The sequence below is a fragment of the Trachemys scripta genome, chromosome 17, assembly GCF_013100865.1.
Source record: "Trachemys scripta elegans isolate TJP31775 chromosome 17, CAS_Tse_1.0, whole genome shotgun sequence".
Lineage (NCBI taxonomy): Eukaryota > Metazoa > Chordata > Testudines > Emydidae > Trachemys > Trachemys scripta.
The window spans coordinates 4,391,451-4,412,384 of record NC_048314.1 but is presented as its reverse complement, the minus strand read 5'-3'; the positions used below and the strand labels follow the sequence as shown (position 1 = coordinate 4,412,384).

The window sequence follows — 20,934 nt, the reverse complement described above, 5'->3', positions numbered from 1 at the left end:
GCTCTGTGGGCCAGTTCCTCGGGTGGTGTAAATCAGTGTAGCTCCGTCAGCTGCAGGGCACTGATGTCAGTACACACCAGCTGAGAACCCAGCCCTAAGAACTGAGGGATGGTGATTGTGCTTAAAGCGGACATTTTATAGCAGCTTTTTTGTGCGTGTGATTTGTTGGTCATTTGACTTCAGTGCAAAAATAAGTTACAAGGATTTAGACCCACACAATCGTATTGGTGTGTAGACAGTGTTCAGGTACGGAGGTGCAGTAGGTGAAGTCAACACTAGGTTGCAATTCCTCGATCATCTCTTCTCCCCAGCAATTTCCATGCAGCTGGGTATTGTGAAGATAGTAGCAGTAGCCGCTCCTAAAGCCCGTTGTTATTTGTATGGCCTTTTTAATTGAAGGACTCATTTCCAGATTCTTTTTACTGAGATTGCAGCTCCATAAAATATAAACGTTGCACAAGAACTACAGCTGGGCTTTCCAAAAGGAGTTATGCACCCAACTCAAAGCCAATGGGAGTTGGGGGGCTAGCTCCCCCTTTGGAAAAACCCAGCCCACACAGACAATATTCTAGCCCTTTGTAGACAGGAAGGGTCTGATTCTCCAGTCTGCACCTTCTGGTGCAGCGTGTAAAACGTTACCAGATCAGACTCAGAGTCTTTCACCCCCCTTTGTCCTGGTGTACCTGACTGCCCGGGGTGCAGGGTGCCAGGGAATCAGGCTCAGCCAGCAAAGAGCATTTCCAGACCTGGTGTAGGTTTGCCATGGACTTGCACAATAGACAAGGCCCTTCTGAACGTGCGAACAAAGACCCTGATCAGCAAAACTCCAGGACCTCTAAGCACAACTATAGTAGTACAGCCACACTGATTCTTTGCCTTTGCACTCGTCCACTGGCCGTTGGGTGGAGAGGGCTGTTTTGAACGCTGGGTGTAGTGATTTCCCGTAGGTGCATAAGTTACAGTCTAAGGACTTTCCCATCTAACTCTCTGCAAACTGTGTCAACCACAGGCTTCTCATTGCTAGTGTCTCTAATGCCCCATATGCTGCCTCCATGGCTACTCTTAAACTGGGTCAGATTGCAGCTGGAGTGATTACAGTCTAACTAGAACTGCCCTTAGAGACATGGTGGGGAGTATTCTTCATTTCCTGTCTTAGTCTGCTCTGGTGTGGTGTTGGCTCCAGCTGCCATGCTTCACCCCAGTTGTGGCAGCGTTTCAGTGAGTGACATAGAGGCACTTTGTGATTTAAAAAAAAAAAAAAGATGAGAGGCAGTGAGTTCCAGTGGGCAGTGCACTGGAATAGCAGTCTGGAGATCTGAGTCCATTGCTGGATCTGCCTCTGACCTTCAGCGCAGCCTTAGGCAAGCCACTTAACCTGGCCTGCCCTCAGATTCCCTGTCTCTGTAGTGTGTAGACAATGATCATTCCTGTACTTTGTGAAACACTTGGAGCGCTATAAATGCAAAGGATTTACTATTGATTAAGTGCAAGGACCCTTCGGTTGAGGGGAAGATGCAGTAGATGTGTGCCTGTCATTCCCAGTACTGTGCCTGGCTGGGGGGAATCAGAGCTTTCCCTGCTGAGAGCTGTTCCTGTTCCACGGTAGCCCAAGACTGGCCCAACCTGTACAGCCCGTTTCAGAGTCCTGGATGGGAAAGCAGAAATGCTTTGGTTTATATTCAGCTGTGACAGGTGCCCCTTTCTCCCCAGAGCGCAATGCACAGGGAATGTGATGTGACTAGAGGGTCTTGCCCGTCATTGCTTCTGCCAGCTGAGCTCATTGCACACACCTGGGGCTTACTGCATTCCCCCATTCTCCCCCCCTCAAACTTCCTGTGCCCTCCCCTCCCCCTCTTTCAGGGACTCCCTGCAACCACTTTGTGTGTCCCCTCCCTCATACCATTGTCCCACACATCTGCCATGTTCTGTGCCCCCCATTCGCTCTCCCCTCATGCCTGGGTCCCGCATTCCTCCCCATGCCAGAGCTCAGTGTGTGTTCCAGGTACCAGGGGCTCTGTGTGTCCCCCAGGTTCCCCTGCCCCATACTGTGCCCCCCTTCCTTCAATGCTTATTTTATTTTTTCCTGTCTGGGAAATCTGGTTTTCTGTTTTTTATTGCAATCAATAGGTTCTGCGCAGTGATTCCTAGAACCAGAGGTGCTGGAACAATTTATGTAGTGGGAGTGCGGAGAGCCATTGAATCAAACTGTAAACCCTGCATATAATGGAAACCACTTCAAGCCAGAGGGTGCAGCAGCGCCCTCAGCACCCTAGTTCCAGCACCTATGCCTAGAACATGCCTGAAATTTTGGAGTTGATCAGATGCAGTGTCCAAATGTTACTGCATTACATGTAGACAGGCATGTAGGCAGGCAGAGAAAGGCCACTGAGTTGAGCATAGGACCTCACTTTGCTAAGCCAACAATCTGAATCACATGCCAGCAATTCTGGCTGAGAGATTTTAGGGGAACCTTGATTCATAGATTTTAGGACCAGAGAGGGCATGCGGCATTAGCTCTGTGTCATGGCAAGGTCCCCTTTGCACTGGGGCAATACTCCTTGGGTTGTGGTTGTAGACAGATTATGCTGACAGTGCAGCACAAAGCAGCCACTCCGTCCTGGAGGATCCAGCCCTTTGCATCCCACAGTTACTTGGAAGGCGAATGATCTCCAGTTTCTCCACAATAACCCATGCATCTCCTCCAGTCTCTCCAAGCAAGGCTGGGGACTGTCTCCTCAGATGTTTTCAACTATGGGACTGAACAGTGAGAGAACGGAGTATGTGATGCCAAAGCAACTGTCTGTGTGAGTCACATATGGATGGAGACCATGCCCGAGGGACTGAAATGCAACTAAAGGCTGCAGCTAGCACAGTTTTGGCCCTCTGCACCCAGATGGACCTGAGGCTGCAAAGGGCCGTTTGCCAAGGGTGATCACTTTTGGGGGAGGTCCTGGCGGTGAATGACAAGAACCCCTTGGTGCTTGCCATGTTGGATACATCTCTAGTAAGGTATTTTTCTGTGCCATTCTGTTTGACTTGTTTCCATTCCTTTTTATGGCCAGGCTTGTATGTTATTAATAGACGATTAATCCTTGTATAATAACTCATTTGAATTTTTACTTTAGGCTTTGTACAGGTTTCCCAAGGTTTGGGCACATTTTCCAATCCAGTCTGTTTAGGGCTTATCCAGATTTGCTAGAAATTGCTCACAAGCCCAGACAGAACTGCCTCAGATGGAATTCCCAGCATGGTGGTCCCCACAGCTTTCCCAGGGGTGGCTTATGCACCCGTGCCACAGGGGAAACAATGAGCAAGTCAGTTTTGTGTTTGTGAGTTGTGTCGCAGGCTCACGGAGCTGTGCCTTCCCTTAGTTTTGTGCTGAACCCTCACCCCATTGCTATGAACCCCAAGAACGTCACTGGGGAGGATTCTGCTACAAAAATGATTTTGCAAAAACAAGACTGAAATGATAAGATACTTAAAAATTACATGGGCAGTAACATGGTCCTTAATGAGGCAACTTGGCCCAGGCAACACATGTCCACACCTAGGTCACCACGTTTCCAGGGACACTAAAGCGGAACATGGGCTCTGACATGCCATCAGCTGGCCAGCCTTGTTTCAGCCACAGTGTGGAACGGGAGACCATCACATAGGTCATTCTAACCAGGCCAGGGGACATCAAAAATATTACTTGCCTAGTCTCACTGTAATGGGGCCCAGCTCTGTTCATTGATATCTTAGTAGGGCTGTGACAGGAGAAATCAGACAATGTGAGAACCCAGACACGGGCCATGCTTGGGCACTTCAGATTAAAAATTTGAATTTTTTTTGTGAAAAATTGTCATCATTTTTGCTGACTTTTGTAGACATGCCTGGCTGTGTCCCATCTATGCCATGCACTTAGACATATTCATGTCTGACTGTCTTCATTCTGGCAAGCTCTGGTAATGGCTTCACAATAAATCAGGAGCAAACATATAAACAGCCAGCCTTGTTCTGCCTCCCAGTAGAATTTTTTCATGGCCTTTGATATTCTTCTTCCTTTAAAAACATGCTTTAGCTCCACCAGGAGTTATGGCCTTGATACAGGATTTGATGGGAGAAATTCTAGGCCCTAAGTTATGTAGTTGGTCAGACTAGATGATCAACAGATCCCTTCTGGCCTTCAAATGTGAGTCGGTTTTCCTTACTGCACCTGTGATTTTCCTAAGCAGTCTATGGCTCCTTTTGCCATCCCAAGCTAGAGAATGGTGAAGGATCAGATATATCAAGCTAGGACATATGAGGAGGGACCAGACGGTTACCTTGGGATGCCCTATTCCTGATTGCAAAGCTGTGCAGAGCCAGGCTATGGACACTCTGGAATGGATGTGTTGCTGACGTGTTGGATGTCAAGCTCACAGCTGTTTCATAGCATGCAGAGTGGGTATCCTAGATCTGAGTACAGAGTGCAAATATTTGGCTATGTTGTGTGTAGAATTTTTGTCTCAGCTGATAGCTGGTGTGCAGTGTTTCCAACTCGCATTACAATCTTCATCACAAGAGGTTGCCACATTCAGGATTTGCAGTTGCTCATATGAGCTGTGTGGTCAAGTGGCTTAGCTAGGGGATTGGGAATCTGGAACTAGCTGCAGATTCCAGCTCTGATGCTGGCTACCCTTAGGTAAATCACTTGATTTCTCCGTGCCTCAGTTTACTTATCTGAAAAATGGGAATAATACTGGCCTGCCTCACAGGGGGCTGGAGGTACAGTGAGCCAGGACTTGTAAAGCATGTTGAAACTGTAATTAACCATTGGAACCACTTACCCAGAGTCATGGTGGATTCTCCATCGCTGGCAATTTTTGTATCAAGGTTGGCTGTTTTTCTAAAAGAGCTGCTCTAGTTCACAGTGAATTGTTTTGGGGATGTTCTCTGGCCTATGCTATGCAGGGGATCAGACTAGATGATCCCTTCTGGCCTGGGAATCTATGACGTTCTGAATCTATGTGACGCACTAGTATAAGCAAACTGCAGAGCACTTGTAACAATAATAACTTACTCTGTTGCATTTTGACTGGATCTCCACCGCCCTCTTCCTCACAGCTTGCACTGAAAGCCCATGGAAGGGAAATAGGTCAGACCTTTCTGAGAGACCCATCTGTGCCCCCCAAGCTCAACCAGCTGTAATAGAACAGCCTTTTCAGCAGCAATTGGATTTCTGCCTCTCCCACTAGAGGGGTGTGACTCTCGCCTGCTGCCCAGTGAAGAGGGCTGCCATGTGACAAATCTGACTTTACTGCCATGGTTGGCCCTGCTGGGGATGGCTCTCCTCTGAGCTACCGCATCCGCCCTGCAGCTGCTGCATAAGATGCTGTCACCCTCTGATGGGTGTCCCCAGAGAGAGAAGTCAGTGCATTGTGGAGCCTCATTCTGGTGGCTGAGATTGCAGGGGGAGGAAGAGAAGGTGGCAGAACATGGCCCTTCTCCTCTACCAGTAATGGTGACCCCAATGGGAAGTGGAAGATCGTGGCTAAGGCTCTCGGCCCATGGACTCACAATGGATTCATCCACTTGGCATTCACTCCTAATGGGTTCCAGTCCTCTCTAGGTCAGCTTGGTGACCTCATCCTCATCTCCAGTGGGTGTTTTTCCACCTCGCCTGTATATTGTGCCATGGTTCCTTTGGCAGGGGTGGGAGTCTTTGCTGAAGGGATGTCCAGACGTGAAATAGCCGGGGGCGGCATGGCAGGCAGTGCTGGCAGAGGTGGGGAGTTGTAGATCAGGACTGGCAGGCATTGACAGAACTCAGGGCAGCCCAGTCTGGAATAGCTGGGGGTGTTGTGTGGCAGTACTGAGGGGTGTTGGCAGAGGCTGACATTAGACAAACAGGAATATTTCATCTCAAGATTGAGGTGCACTGGCACAACATGTGGAGGCCACGACTGGACTAGCAGAGGATGCTGTAGGTCAAGACTGAGATTCCTGCACTGAGCCAGGCTTAAACTGATACCACGGAGCCTTCCAGTCCTCCCAGATTTTGCTCCATGTAGCAGCAGAGCTGGGACTAAATCCCTGGAGAGACCCAGGGCTGCTCATTAAAAGGTCTGGTGGTTGTGAACGCAGCACTGTGCAGTGTGGTGAGCCCCAGAGGCACCCTTGGCATGGGACTGTGCAAATGGCAAGAGGGTGGATGAAGGATCCTTGTTTGTGTCACATGAACAGCATGGGAAAAAGGACTGTTAAGATGGGGTTGCTGCAGATAGGCTGCTGTGTATACAGCCCATGAGTGCTCCCCTGGCTGTGACCCTGGACACCTGTTTGTTCAGCACGTTTCCCACTCACTTGCCTGCAGAAGTGACTCAGTATTTCTTTCCCTTCCTCCCCCCAGCTTCTTAAGGTCACTCTTCTCTGCACTGCTGATTACAGCGTGAGAATTTTCTCAGCCCTTCACTCTGCGGTGTGGCCTGTGATCTCAGGAAGGGGGGAGGAAGCAGCCAAACGGGGAAAGCTTTACAGCGATCAATTGTTCCATGCTGAGGTTTAAGCCGCATGTCTCCCAGGGAAGGGTTGGGGTCTTTCTACATCTCCCCCTTCTCCACCAAAGCTCTCTGGGGCCAAGCCAGTGATTCTGAGGCTAGGGGCTGCCAGGGCAAACCACCGACACTTCCTCACAACTTGGTGAACCCCACAGCCTCCTTAGCCATGGACTCAAGTCTGCACCTAAAGAGGCATCAGTCTGTTTAGAGCCCTCAGTTAATTACACTTGAAGCTGGGCTGGAGTGTCACTTTAAAATAAGGTAGGCTTGAGGTCTCACGAGAGGGCTACAGAATCTCATGCCTGACCCTTGCATGCTACCTTGGCTCACTCCGTATTGAATGTTGTGCCAATCCGATTGCCACATAAGGATGGACATGCAGTAACACAACCCAGACTTCCATGAGCGTTCGCAGTGGGGTTAGGATAATGAGTCCAAGGGGCAGTGCTCAGGGATCTCCAGCTGAAGGAGCCACGTAGCTCTTTTCACCCATAGACTGCAAAAGTGGATGAGCACTATTATCCCTGCTTTGGACATGGGGAAACTGAGGCACGGTTAGGCGATGGAGCTTCCATGGGGTCTGGCAGTGAGTGGCAGAGCCGGGGTAGAAGCCAGAAGTCCTGATTTTCACTCCTATACTCAACCGTTGGACCAAGCTGCCTCAGAAAGATACGCATTTAGTCCAAGGTTGAGTGTACACTAGAAAGAGCAACCCCATAACCATAATATGTTGTTCTGAATTATTATTATTTATTACAGGCTCACCTAATGCCCCAAATGAGAGTGGGGCCCCATTTTTTCCTATAGGTTTATACAGCACCTAGCACAATGTGGCCCAGGCCTTTTTTAGACCTCTAGGTACTCCCACAATATAAATATCAAATAGTCATGGCATTGAACTGTGCCGGGCACTGTACACGCACAGTGAGAGAGTCCCTGCCCCGAAAAACAGGTCGGGGGCAGAGCTGGGGATAGACCTAGAGCCCAGCAGGAATGTCTCAGAGGCTGGATGTTCATTAGAAATGTCTGTCAGCCCCCTTCCCACTTCCCTCTCCCATGGTGCAGATACCCGGACAGGTAGTAGCCGTGGGTTCCCAGAGCTGAGCAGACATCACATCCGTATTAGCCTGACGCTGAGCAGAGAATAAGCAAGAGCCAACTGTGTCCTTTGCTGATGCAAGAGTAAAACCCAGCAAAACAAAACACTGGGGGCAGGAGGTGCCAGGCAGGGTTTCTGGGGGGCTGGGGGGAAGGCAGAGAATCCAACAGGATCCCTTTCCCTTCCATGAAACCCTATAGAGAGCGAGGAGAGTTTTGGACTGCTTCATGCCATTTTTTGCCTTGTTGCTTTGCATCAGCAGAGCAAAGGGGGACACAGGGCTTAACTCCCAATCTCCGTCCTACCCAGCTCTGAGAAAGCCCTAAGAACTTGGCCCCTCCTCCGTTGAACTGGTTGCACAATCCAGAGTCCTTTGTCCTTTTCTTATCACGGTTATCTGGAAGGAAAAGATAATCAGGCATCTTCAGTTCCTTGCAATAGAGTGTGTTTCTCAGGCTCGTAACTTCCCTTATCAGGAGCCATCTCTCACCAAGGGAAGGTTTCCCATGGACCTTTGTCCTCCAAGAATGCTCCCGGGTGTGTTTTCAGACTTGTGCAAAGTCTTTATGACAAGTGCTTTCTTCAGAACACCTAGCTCTTAATTGCCAAATTACAAGGGAGTGTGTTACGAGTGTGAAGGAAGTGCTCACAGTGACAGCCCTGAGAGCCGGGCGAGGCTGTGAACATGTCAGAACCTCCTGGCAGAACTTTGTGTATCTCAGGATATGGCAGGTGTCCATTATTCCTCAAGGATCACACTTCCACAGGGACCTGCTGCTGCTACGAGCCAGTACAGACACAAGACCATTGGTGCCCAGGTCCTCACGGGTAGGAGTGCAGGCTGTCTGCCACAGGTGGGCCTGTACAAGAAGAGAACAGGAGATGGACCCTTTGCTGGGGTGGCATTAGCATCCCAAGTGAGACTATGTTAATACCCTCTGACAGGGTCCAAGTTGGGAGAGCCTCCTACCCCGGCCTGGAACTCACACGACTTATGGAGAGCATTTTTAAAGCGTGGTTTCTAACATTGTTTGCCCTAAGCAAACATTTAAGGGTGGGGCTTTCAAAATGCCTAAGTGATGGAGGAGCAAAGCCCCATTAAAAAATCCCATCCTTGAAAACCACCTTTCCCTTGCTTCTAGTCCATTGCTCTTCCCATGGGTGTTATACTAGGAATTCCCCAGTCCTGTGCCCAACTCAGTGCTGGTATGTGGGGGATCCCGCTAACAGTGGGACGCAGGCTCGCCGGGACCTGGCTCTGCCGAATGCCCTGTAGTGAATAAAGGACATTGCGGGGACTGGTCAGCTCATGCACTGGCGACCTTAACGAGGTGGGTAGAATGTACCACGGTCGTATCTCTGTAGGGAGAATTCAGTGCTTCTGATCACCAGCTCTCCCCCTGCCAGTTTTCCGTCTCCCAAACAAATCCCCCTCAAGCTGGGCCAGCCTCCAGCCTGGCTCCTCATTAGCCACCACTGTACACAGAGGGCAAAGAGCATGGGATAGGAGTCTGGGGTCTGGTCCCAGCTCCGACACTCACTTGCAAGTTACTTACCCTCACAGGGCCTGGCTACTCTGTCTATAACATGGACTTAATGATGTCCCCCTTTCCCTCCCACCCGCACGCACACCGCAGAGTGCTTTGGGATCTGTAGCTGGACAGTGAGAGTGGGTTGTTATTTATGTATTTGTCCAGGTGGGGAGAAAGGAGGTCAGAGAAGCACCCCCTCACACTCCAAGTTGGATTGCCACCAGCATTGTTTCCCCTGTCTGGGGGGCTTCATTTCCCCAAGAAGGAACCTCATCAATAACAATACAGTAACCACCTTTCTTTTTACCCCTCATGGCCTCAGAGCTGCCTGGGCATTCAGCTGTCCTCACAAGATGTAGACATGTCCCTCTCTCCAGAGCCCCAACTCCTCTTCATGGAGATTAGTTGTCTCCCTACAACACTGGGTTTGTCACAACAGGCAAGAAGTCCCATTTCACCCCAAGTAGCGCGGGATTAAGCACTGCTGCCAGTGTGAAATGAGGTCCTGGAATAGGCCATGAAAATTGTTACAGTGGGACCCCGGAAGCTGGAGTGCCACTCCTTCCAGCCCTCCCACAGTCTCTTTGTGATCCACTTACTGCCTCCCAATAGCAGAACCACTCCGGCAGTTTGGCTAATCTGGATTCTACGGCACTAGCAACACCTGCCGTCATGGAGACCATCCCGTTGTTCCAGTGCCACCCTCATCAATATTTACTACTACTGCGAAGTGTCAGAGCAGCCGCTGCAGCTCATTTGGACCCTGGAACCCAGCATCAAGTCGCAGCCCTGGCAGCGATGACTGGGAGAAGACTCTTAGATAAAGATTGGAGGGGAATGAGGATTTCTGGTCCTGTCAGTTTCTCTTTTTTCATGGGCATAGGACATCACATAGGGCATAGGACATGGCCATCGCTTGGCTTATCCAGTTTCCTAGGCTGAGCCAGCATTGTTGGGTTTGGACAGCAGAAGTTTGGTTGCTGTGTGCGGTGGGGTAATGAGACCCACATCAGTGGGTGTGCGTGAAGGAGTCTGCCAGCCAGTGCCCAAGAGAGTCTCATGAGGTAACCTGTGTCCTGAGGGGAAACTCAGCATTGCCAATGCCACTGAAGTTGTGGCACACAGAGCGTGGGGGAAGGGCATGCATATTGTGAAGTTCTGTGCACGTTGTGCTGTCCGTAGCATCTCATTTTGGCAGCTCCAGTAGGCGGAGCTTGGTTTGTGGGAGGAGTTTGGAAGAATATCTCTACTTGTCACTTCCCAATTCCACTCCTGCTTTTAGCACACTTCTTAGGTGTTTAAAGGCAGGGAGATATATTCTACCTGCCAAACCCTTGGTTGGCTATACAGAATAAAATGTCAGAAATCCCTTTACACAAAGGCTGTTGGACTCTGTCGTCCCAGAGTGATCTGGGTGGGCGGGGGAGGAGGAAAAGGCCTTTTTAATTTAAAGATGTTTTGTAATGGGATTATTAGTTCCCAAGAGGTGTTTCTAATTGATTTGATAGGGAACAGAATTCATTTCTGCCCCTCAGAGGGCGGCAATGGGAATCCAGGCACTGGCATGACTGGTCACAGACAGGTCCCTTGAAAATGCAGCTGTGAGAATCTCCTGGGATGTTGTAATGATGCGCTTGGCTCCCCTTGGCCTCCCATGCCCCCCCCTCCCAACCCACCTGGCCATTGCTTGGTCTCAGTGAAGTGTGGGGTCTCAGTGCTCTGCGCTGGGATTTCAGTAGTTTGTGACTGTGCCGTAGGGCTTAGACAGCTGTCTCAGACACATAGCAAGCGCCAGCGCCCTCAGCCACACTGCTGCACGCCCACCACAGACCGTGCGTTTGCAGTCTTGTCTGGCGGTGCGTCAGCCAGCGCACGGACACAGCAATGGACAGTGCCAAGGAGATTGCAGCACGAATGGGGCTCACGATGAGCTGTCCTCTGCCTTTGAACTATGAAAGGTGCACGTGCGCGTGTGTGTGCACGCGTGTGTGCCCGGGTCCAGCCAGTTTGCCTTGTAGTCAAGGTGTGGCTCTTTGTTTCCGTGCACACTGCATTCCCGGAGGCCCCAGTGCAGCAGCACATGATCGCTGGAAACCCAGAATTCCCTGTGTGGGCGCCCCAGCTCAGAGCCATGCTGTGGATTTTAGCACTCTTACAAGATAAGGCGCCATATTTACCCTGCTTTAGGAAAGAAGGGGGGAGAAAAATCCCTCCTTAAAGAAATCTTCCCCTCTCCTCCCCCAGCCCCTTTCTCTCCATAACCACCACGGAGATGACCTTTTCACAGTGACTTTTTTCTAAGATTGTTTGCCGAGCTGGCACCCTGCTTACTGGCTCCCAGTGGCCTTTTCAGACAGACTGCCACAGGGACACAGGCTTCTTCAAAAGCCTTTGAACCGAATTCCATCGTGGGGGAGGGGGACTTTACAAGCTTCCATTGAAAAATTGTTACTTTGAAGTGATGTTGCATTTTCAACCCATTGAAGTGCCACAATTAAGAGGGGGCCGGGGCCGATCGAAAGGCAAAATGCTGGGTGTCACAAGCCTTTCTCTCCTTTTCTTTGTAATGACCCCCCCCGCCCATCTCACCAGCCACATCCCACAGGGGAAGGGGAGTGTGGCCGGGCGGGGGGTTGGTACTTCACACTTTACAGGGTGCCTTGAGGAATTTTTTTTAAATCCCACACGCTATCCTTTGTGCCGGTGGGAGAGTTGTGAAGGCCCGTGGCTGAGAGCTCGCAGGACTGCACCGGGGCTGACAGACAGGGAGATTTCCAAAGGGGGGAAATGCCAGGCATTCCTCGAAGAGCACAAAAGCTCAGTGGACTATCAGTAAAGCCCAACCATGACAGCCTGGTACCTTCAGAGAAGAAAATAACAGAAAGGGGTGATTACATTTAACCATTTCAGGGCTGAACATGCATTTTCAAAGACAGAAGGGGGGGCGATATGGTAGGGCAGACCAGGGGCTTTTACCACATCCCCAGCACTAGAACTGGTGGATTTTTCGGCAAATAGCGCATTTTGAAATGTTGCCTCGTTCAGCCCAAATGACATTTTTGTGGGTTTTCATTTCAGTGAGACAAACAGATCAAAATTCAGTTTGTCTTTTTTTTAATTTTATTTTTGAGTTCAGCCACCGACCTGAAAATCAGTGATTCGCTCAGGTGTCCCCAGCCCAGTGCAATACTGCTGGGGACTGCGCGCGGCTGTGTTTGAGGTCATCATTATTATTGATCATTATTAGAACATAAGAACAGCCAAACTGGGTCAGACCAAAGGTCCATCTAGCCCCTATTTTGTCTTCCGACAGTGGCCAGAGCCAGGTGCTTCAGAGGGAATGAACAGAACAGGACAATTATCGAGTGATCCATCCCCTGTCATCCAGTATCAGCAGCTGGCAGAGGCTTAGGAAACCCAGAGCGTGGGATTATGTCCCTGACCATCTTGGCTAATAGCCATTGATGGACCTATTCTCCATCAATTGACCTAGTTCTTTTTTTTTTATAGTCTTGGCCTTCGCAACATCCCCTGGCAATGAGTTCCACAGGTGACTGTGCGTGTGTGAGGAGTTCTTCCTTGTGTTTGTTGTAAACCCGCTGCCTGTTAATGTCATTGGGTGACCCCTGGTTCTTGGTATTCCAGTAGCATTTAGAGGCTCTAGCCAAGGTACAAGGCCCCGTCATGCACAGATACAGAGTGGGAGCCAGTCTCCACCCCCAGGAGCTTACAGTCTAAATTGGCAAGACAGAAAAAAGGTGGGCAGGAGAAAGGAAGGATTATTCTCTCCATCCTGGGTCACACAGTCACTCTGTGTTTCAGACTGGAAATAAGGGGGAAATGTTTAATAGTCAGAGTAATTAATCACTAGAACCACTTACCAAGGTCCTAGTGCAGGGGTCGGCAACATTTGGCACACGGCTCGCCAGGGTAAGCACCCTGGCAGGCCGGGCCAGTTTTATTTACCTGCTGACGTGTGCATCCACGACTCGTCCCTCGCCCGCTGGGCTTGTTTCGGCGTCCCTTGCCCCTGGGGGGGGCGCGGCGGGGCGTGGGGGAGGGATGTGCTGGCGTGGCTTCTCGCCGCCCCCATTGCGCCGCGCAGCTTCTCGCCGCCCCCATTGGCCCGGGACGGCGAACTGCGGCCAGTGGGGGCCACGATCGGCCGAACCTGCCGCGTCAGCAGTTAAATAAAACTGGCCCGGCCGCCAAGGTGCTGAACGTTGCCGACCCCTGTCCTAGTGGATTCTCCATCCCTGGCAGTTTTAAAATCAAAGACTGGAGGTTTTTCTAAATGTTTTATTGTAGGAATGAATGGGGCAGGTCTCTGGCCTGTGCTGTCAGGAGCTCAGCCTAGATGATCACAGTGGTCTCTTCTGGCCTGGGAATCAGTGCCTCCCTCGGCTTTGCCTGCCCCTTGTCAAACAGGCAAAATAAACTGAAAAGTCCCTGCCTAGATTTGCTGATTTTAAAGCCAGAAGGGACCACTGTGATCATCTAGGCTGAGCTCCTGCATAGCACCGGTCAGAGAACTGCCCCAGTGACTCCAGCACGTGGCTCCCTTCAGAAGACATCCAGCCTTGAGTTAAAGACTCCATGGACGGACTAGAACACAACAAGCTTAGGACCGGTGGTGTCTTAAGCCAGCCATAGACTGTGTCCTGAAATCTTCCTGGGTGGTGTTGGTTGAGTGACAGCCCTCATGTCTTTACATTTTGGTCAGGGTCTGTCATCATATTTACCCAGTTCTTTGTTTCCTTTCTGTGGTGGTCGGATAGTTTAGGAAAGAGATCCCACATGGACTGTTAGAAAAGGCATATAATACATTGCCGGGGCATTCCCGTCTTCCCGATCAGCAGAGCTTGGTCTGGTCACAGGGTGCTTAGATATTTTTAAATGTATCAGCTAACATGGTAGCTATGTCTGTCGTGACTCTCACACACCTTGGGGCCAGGATAATAGACACGTGCTGAGAAACCTCTGTTATTTTAGAATAATAATACTGGATCCTTCTCCAGCACCTTCCATCGAAGGATCTGAATGTACTTCATACATTAATTTGTGATGCCTCTGAATACCACTGTGGGATAGGGAGGGAGGGATTATTACTCCAGTTTTACAGATGGGGAAACTGAGACACAAAGGAGGAATTGGCTTCTCCAAGGTCAGCTCTATCAGAGTTGGAACCAGGCACCTGGGCCCTTGAGTGCTACCATGTGCTTTGACCACACAGCCTCTGGTTTGATAGCAATTCACAGCCTCTTGCGTACACAGAGCCAGGCACTCGGCATATGCTTAGCAGCACTCCTGGCTTGGGAATGCTCTATTGAGTGGGGCCCGAGCACAGCACGGTGGGAGCTGAAACACAGAATGTGGGGGTTCAGTTTTGCACAGTGGCCCTTCATCTTTCCATGCAGGGTCACACAGCGCTGTGGGCAGGCAATCAAGAACTCTCCCTGCCATGGAATTCTAAGCAAGGGTTAACCAGCCCAAAGGAAGGACAGGGCTGATTCTGCTCCACTCCTGCATGCTGCTCTGGGACATTCCTGGGCCACAGAGGGAGCTGGAAGAGGCAGGGGAAAGATTCCCTCGCAGCTTCTGGCTTAGGGCACGCTGGGCTCAGCAGGGGAGTATCAGCGCACTGAGTGCTGCGGCCAGGGGGATTCTTGGCTGTCCCTGGGGCTGCTTTAGCAGCCATGCAGTCCCCACAGCAGCACAGACTCTGGAGGGTGTAAACGTGATGTAAAGCTCCCCACCTCCACCCGGGCTGTGGCTCCCAGGGGACAGAACAGAATTTATCCCCATAGGATTTCAGAGGCATTTCTACAGAACATATTACATACGTCTCTAGAACCCTCTTGGTTTCAACCCTAGGATTTTTCCCCAGTAACACTGCCCTGTGTTTGAATTCCAGTCTCCCCCCACACGGGGCATTATGGGCCAGTGGAGGAGTCGCTGGCCCAGGAGTCAGTCCTGGCTCTGCTTTGTGACCTCAGGCAGGTCACTTCATCCCTTGCCACAGGCACTGGAGAATGGCACTGAGCGCTCTGTGCAGAGTGCTTTGAGATCCAGGGCTGAAGAGCTAAGGACGATTCCTGTATTACTCTATTGCACTCCCTGGAACATTGAGACAACTCCTGACGGAGCTCTCTTGTGCCCTGGAGAGGAACAGCCTCAGTGATGTCATACCAGATAGATGTAAATTGCCTTTTGTTGTATAACTTTTGTCTAGGCAAGAGAGCTCCCCATGCCAAGGATGAATCAGCCCCTGCTAATATACTCAGTCCGCCTCCCTGCGTCACTTTCTGCCAGACTTCCTGATGGATGACAGTCAAGTCCTCAAGGAATCAATTATGAAACATTTAGAGGAGAGGAAAGTGATCAGGAACAGTCAGCATGGATTCACGAAGGGGAAGTCGTGCCTGACTAACCTAATTGCCTTCTATGATGAGATAACTGGCTCTGTGGATGAGGGGAAAGCAGTGGATGTGTTATTTCTTGACTTTAGCAAAGCTTTTGATACGGTCTCCCACAGTATTCTTGCCACCAAGTTAAAGAAGTATGGGCTGGATGAATGGACTGTAAGGTGGATAGAAAGCTGGCTAGATCGTCGGGCTCAACGGGTAGTGATCAATGGCTCCATGTCTAGTTGGCAGCCGGTTTCAAGTGGAGTGCCCCAAGGGTCGGTCCTGGGGCCGGTTTTGTTTAATATCTTTATTAATGATCTGGAGGATGGTGTGGACTGCACTCTCAGCAAGTTTGCAGATGACACTAAACTAGGAGGCGTGGTAGATACACTAGAGGGTAGGGATCGGATACAGAGGGACCTAGACAAATTAGAGGATTGGGCAGAAAAAAACCTGATGAGGTTCAACAAGGATAAGTGCAGAGTCTTGCACTTAGGACGGAAGAATCCCATGCACTGCTACAGACTAGGGACCGAATGGCTAGGTAGCAGTTCTGCTGAAAAGGACCTAGGGGTCACAGTGGACGAGAAGCTGGATATGAGTCAACAGTGTGCTCTTGTTGCCAAGAAGGCTAACGGCATTTTGGGCTGTATAAGTAGGGGCATTGCCAGCAGATCGAGGAACGTGATCGTTCCCCTTTATTCGACATTGGTGAGGCCTCATCTGGAATACTGTGTCCAGTTTTGGTCCCCACACTACAAGAAGGATGTGGAAAAATTGGAAAGAGTCCAGCGGAGGGCAACAAAAATGATTAGGGGTCTGGAGCACATGACTTATGAGGAGAGGCTGAGAGAACTGGGATTGTTTAGTCTCCAGAAGAGAAGAATGAGGGGGGATTTGATAGCAGCCTTCAACTACCTGAAGGGGGGTTCCAAAGAGGATGGAGCTCGGCTGTTCTCAGTGGTGGCAGATGACAGAACAAGGAGCAATGGTCTCAAGTTGCAGTGGGGGAGGTCCAGGTTGGATATCAGGAAAAACTATTTCACTAGGAGGGTGGTGAAACACTGGAATGCGTTACCTAGGGAGGTGGTAGAGTCTCCTTCCTTGGAGGTTTTTAAGGCCCGGCTTGACAAAGCCCTGGCTGGGATGATTTAGCTGGGAATTGGTCCTGCTTTGAGCAGGGGGTTGGACTAGATGACCTCTTGAGGTCCCTTCCAACTCTGATATTCTATGATTCTATGATTCTATGATTCTAAGTCAGTCTTGGACTTTTGCCTCCTGGACCCAGCTATGCCCTCACCACTGGGACACAAGCAATGAGAACCTGCACTGCAGTGCCAAAAAACGAATAGGTGTTGTAGCTTTGTTGGCAATGGCATCGGTCCCTGCGCCCACAATGGGATTTTAGATGGAAACACGTACGCTCTAGGAAGTGCCCAGCCAAAGCTGCCTGCCGGGAGCAGGTGCACAAACTGAGCTCCCCAGGGAGCTATCCATGCAGGATCACATCATCTGGAGTCAGAGGAGCATGTCTCTTTGGCTTCTTTCACCTCAGAACAAACATCACCGTGTAGTTGGGGGGCAGGGGGGAGGAACAAGAGGGTTGCATAACTGTGCTCCAATTCTGTGTTTCTGCAAAACACAACGCCTAAACCATCTAGTGCTTGATGCCTTTAGGACCTGAATCTAGAACAATCCAGTGTAGATTGTTAATTGAGTCAATTACTTTTCCAAAACTGATCGCTAATCCGGATAATTATTCATAATGATATCTAACATTTCCACAGCTCCTTTCATCCTCACAGATCACAAAATACTTTGCAATCTTTCTGCTTTCTTTCTCTGTCTGTCCCCTTTGGAATGCAGCCACCTCTGGGGTGGAGTGCCACAACAGTTTGAAAGTACACAGCAACTTCACAACATCTCATGTCAGTGAAGGATACCATATCCACATAAACTTGAGAGGGAATTACAGAATGTATTGCCCAAACTGGCATTTATCCAAGACATTGGTTAATATCCCTCCTCTTGTGGAATGTGCAATCTGATATTTAATGAGCTCCAATTGTTTGGGCCTCAGTTTCAAAGTACACGTAACAGACAGCACTGCCATGAGCACTCGACCCACAGCAACACATTTTGCCATTGGTTCAGCAGAGACCTTGCCTCTGATCACCAGGACCTGCGTTTTCCTTGGTGATTTCCTATCCAAGCACATCCAGGCAACCCAAAGTGACATGGCTGCAGGCCGCCTGGATGAGCAGCAATTGCTAAAGCTTAACTTGGGGGCTCTGTGTGTCCTCATTTGGCCACAGCAATCAGCAGGGTTCCCCAATACCATACATTATAGAGCAGTTGCAGATGATACTCTGGGGATAGGATCCCCCCAGCTCCTCACTCTGACCCCTGTATGCCATTAGGACCAAGGGAGAATTCCTTTGGTGTAGGCACACACAATAGGCCCACACCCTACACTTCCCCCTAGGTAGGAGCATGCAGGAGGTGAAGCCAGTGCCTGGGAAGCAGTGCCCATGACTACAGCTGGTCTGTTTTGTGGCACCAGCACCAGAGAGGCTGCTGTAACTGACACCCTGGCTGAGTCATGATTTATTTTTTTAGAAAATTCACAGCAGTGTAAATGACAAAAATCTTGAATTTCACAGAGTTTCCAGAAGGAAGTTTACAAGTAAAGTTAATCAATTTCAAGGCTTGTGCATGGAATGAATTTAACAATTGAATGTCAATGATTTTTTACAACTAAAATCTGCAGCAAACACAAACATCTGCAATCCCCTAAATGTTCATTTATTTCTGTTTTATTTGTGAATTAAAGTTAAGCATCATTAGTCGTTTACTTGTTCCTCATTCATGGATTGCCCTGCATGTGCACAGCCCTGTAAGCTGAGGTCATCTCTTCTGTTAAATATTTGATTAGAGACATTTTCCTTTTAAAATATATTGTAAATATCACGGTTTGGAGGCATTACCACAATTTCTGTGCCCTCCATGAAATTGTGATTTACACAGGGCCCTAAACATAAGATATGTCTACACTGCAAGGGAAGGTGTGATGTAGCACAGGTCATTTTACCCAGGCTAGTTTTAATCTAGGTAGTTTTAATCTAGGTGGCAAGGGCTTTAGCCTGGGCTACCAATCAGATCACAAGCCTGCCAGAACCCTGGGTACATACTTGGATTTCTACCCTGCTCTGAAGCCTGCGCCACCATGTCTTCACTACTGTATTTACCCAGGCCAGTTAGAGTAAAGCTAGCATGGTTATGCCTGCCTGCACATTCTCTTGCAATGTGGACAGGGCCAGCCAGGCCTCTGGATATATAATCAAGCGGCTAGTCCATGCTGCTGTGGCTTCACTGCTGTTGTTATCAGAGCTAACTAGATCAAAGCCAGCTTGGGGGCATCTGCCCGTGCTGCCGTCACATCTCTGACTGCAGGAGAGACAGACCCTCAAAGCAGCCTCCAGAGTTGCACCGGCCCATGCAGCAGCCCAGAATCGGAAAGGCTTACCGTCTTCTCAGCTCTCTCCCCGCAGTCCTGGTTTCTTGGCTGGCTGATGAACCTAGAGTAAAGGTCACATGGGGGGAGTTGTTGAGCACCAACCCAGCTCATCACACCTGTTACTCAGTATTTAGTGTCTGTTCTCTCCTGTTTCCACAGATTGGCTGGCAAAGTCTGAAGAGAAACAAGAGACAAACCCAGCATCTGACACCTCAGAATCCGACTCCCTGCAGCCAGTTTATAATCCAAACTGCCAGTGGCTAGAGGAGTCAGACGTCAATGTGGAGACCCTGACGCTGGCCACAGGTGCCTCCCTTCAGCTAGCAGCCATCCCGGCTGGGGTGCTGGGCAAAGCCGACCTGTCTTACTTCTACTGTTGCACCCAGTGCGGCAAAGTGTTCTGGGAGGGCTCACACTTTGGGCGAGTGGTCTCTCAGTTTAAGGAGGCTTTGGGCACCGCAGAGGGAAGCCAAAGCTTCTATGAGCTGAGCTGAGGCGGACGGTTCCTGACTAGGGACTGGGAATCTCAGCTGGATCCTGATTCCCCGATGAGCCACTGCGGTTTTAACAGGAAATGGACTTTGATTTGATGTTACGGGCTGGGAGTTTGGGGCAAAGGGTGCTCACGATACTGTAATGGGCCATGGAACCTACGGGCCTGATATCAAATGGCCTCCAAGGAGATCATTAAATCTGAGATGTTCCGGGACCAATCCCTGTCGTCTGTTGCACTGGTGTCACTGGGGGAAGGGTTGTTGCTCCCTAACCACCCATGGAGCCATGTCCATGCTTCCCTCAGAGAAACTCCATCCGCACAGCCCTCCTGCCACAGAGCAGCTCCCTCCAGCTCCAGAGGGGGGCGTGAGTGTGATGTGAGGAACTCCACTGCCCCCCAACACCTCCCAGCGCTGCAGGCACTGAGCCGGCCACCTCCTCAGTCCCAAGGCTTCAGCTCTCTCGGGCCTAATTCTGAAAGGCACCGAGTGCCTGCTCCTCCAGGAGGCGCTGAGTGCCTCCCCTCGCTCCCGTAAAGCACTGTGTCATTTCTTGTCTCCCCGGGACATTGCCCTGTGGCATGGGTGATGCCCAGGCCCTGCCCAGCCAAGGACCCTTTGGCAAATCGCCTGGACCCAAGGGCTTCACCTAGCTCATCTGAAATGCAACACATTGTGGCCATCTTTGTCCAAAGGGCTGGCTGCTCAGCTAAGAGGGAGGCAGTAGATGCTGGGCCTCCCAGTCTGGGTAGGCAGGGCCAGGGCTAGGACTTTGGGGACTCCCAGCGAGGTTATTCATTGGTGGGGATCTTGGTCTCCATTCCCCCATCTTCCCCTCCCAACCCCCGGCAGTGACAGTGGGGGGGGGGGCTCAGTCAGCAGCAGACCCCCATCCCCAAAGTAGGCTTCACAGGTGCCATGTGTCACACTGACTGGAGTGGCTCACAACTACCTCAGGGCAGACTGTCAGAAAACAAGGGCAGACACCCCAAACTGGTGGTGTGGACGATAATTACATTTCCCCAAGCCAGTAACAAATGTGAACTCCTGGATCACTCTTACCAGGCTCACCATGGAATCACAGTCAGTCCCCTTAGACTCTCCAGTCTATCGTGCCACCCAGGCAAGCTGAACTTTGTGATAAAAGATTCTTTAAACCCCAGACCACACCACATCAGGTTTCACCCAGTCCCAAGAGACCAGTCACCCCAGATCAACTGGTACTACAGATCTTACACCAAAGACAAGGCTGGCAGCCAATTCAATAGTAAACTAACTATAGATTTATTAGCTAAGAAAGGGAAATAAGAGTTACTGAGGTTAAAGCAGGTAAAATATATGCACAAGTGAGTCACAGTTTGTAA

General features: G+C 50.3%; 1 protein-coding gene across 2 annotated transcripts in view; it reads left to right on the top strand.

The window, feature by feature from the left end:
* EXD3 (exonuclease 3'-5' domain containing 3) overlaps positions 1-19,785 on the top strand; it is a 601,904-nt gene extending 582,119 nt beyond the window's left edge. For both annotated transcript variants that reach the window (XM_034793607.1, XM_034793606.1), the window contains one exon: positions 19,236-19,785. In XM_034793607.1, the coding sequence (XP_034649498.1) occupies positions 19,236-19,570 (335 nt within the window). In that variant the 3' untranslated portion in view covers positions 19,571-19,785. The remainder of the gene's footprint in view (positions 1-19,235) is intronic.
* Positions 19,786-20,934: the final 1,149 nt, after the last annotated feature.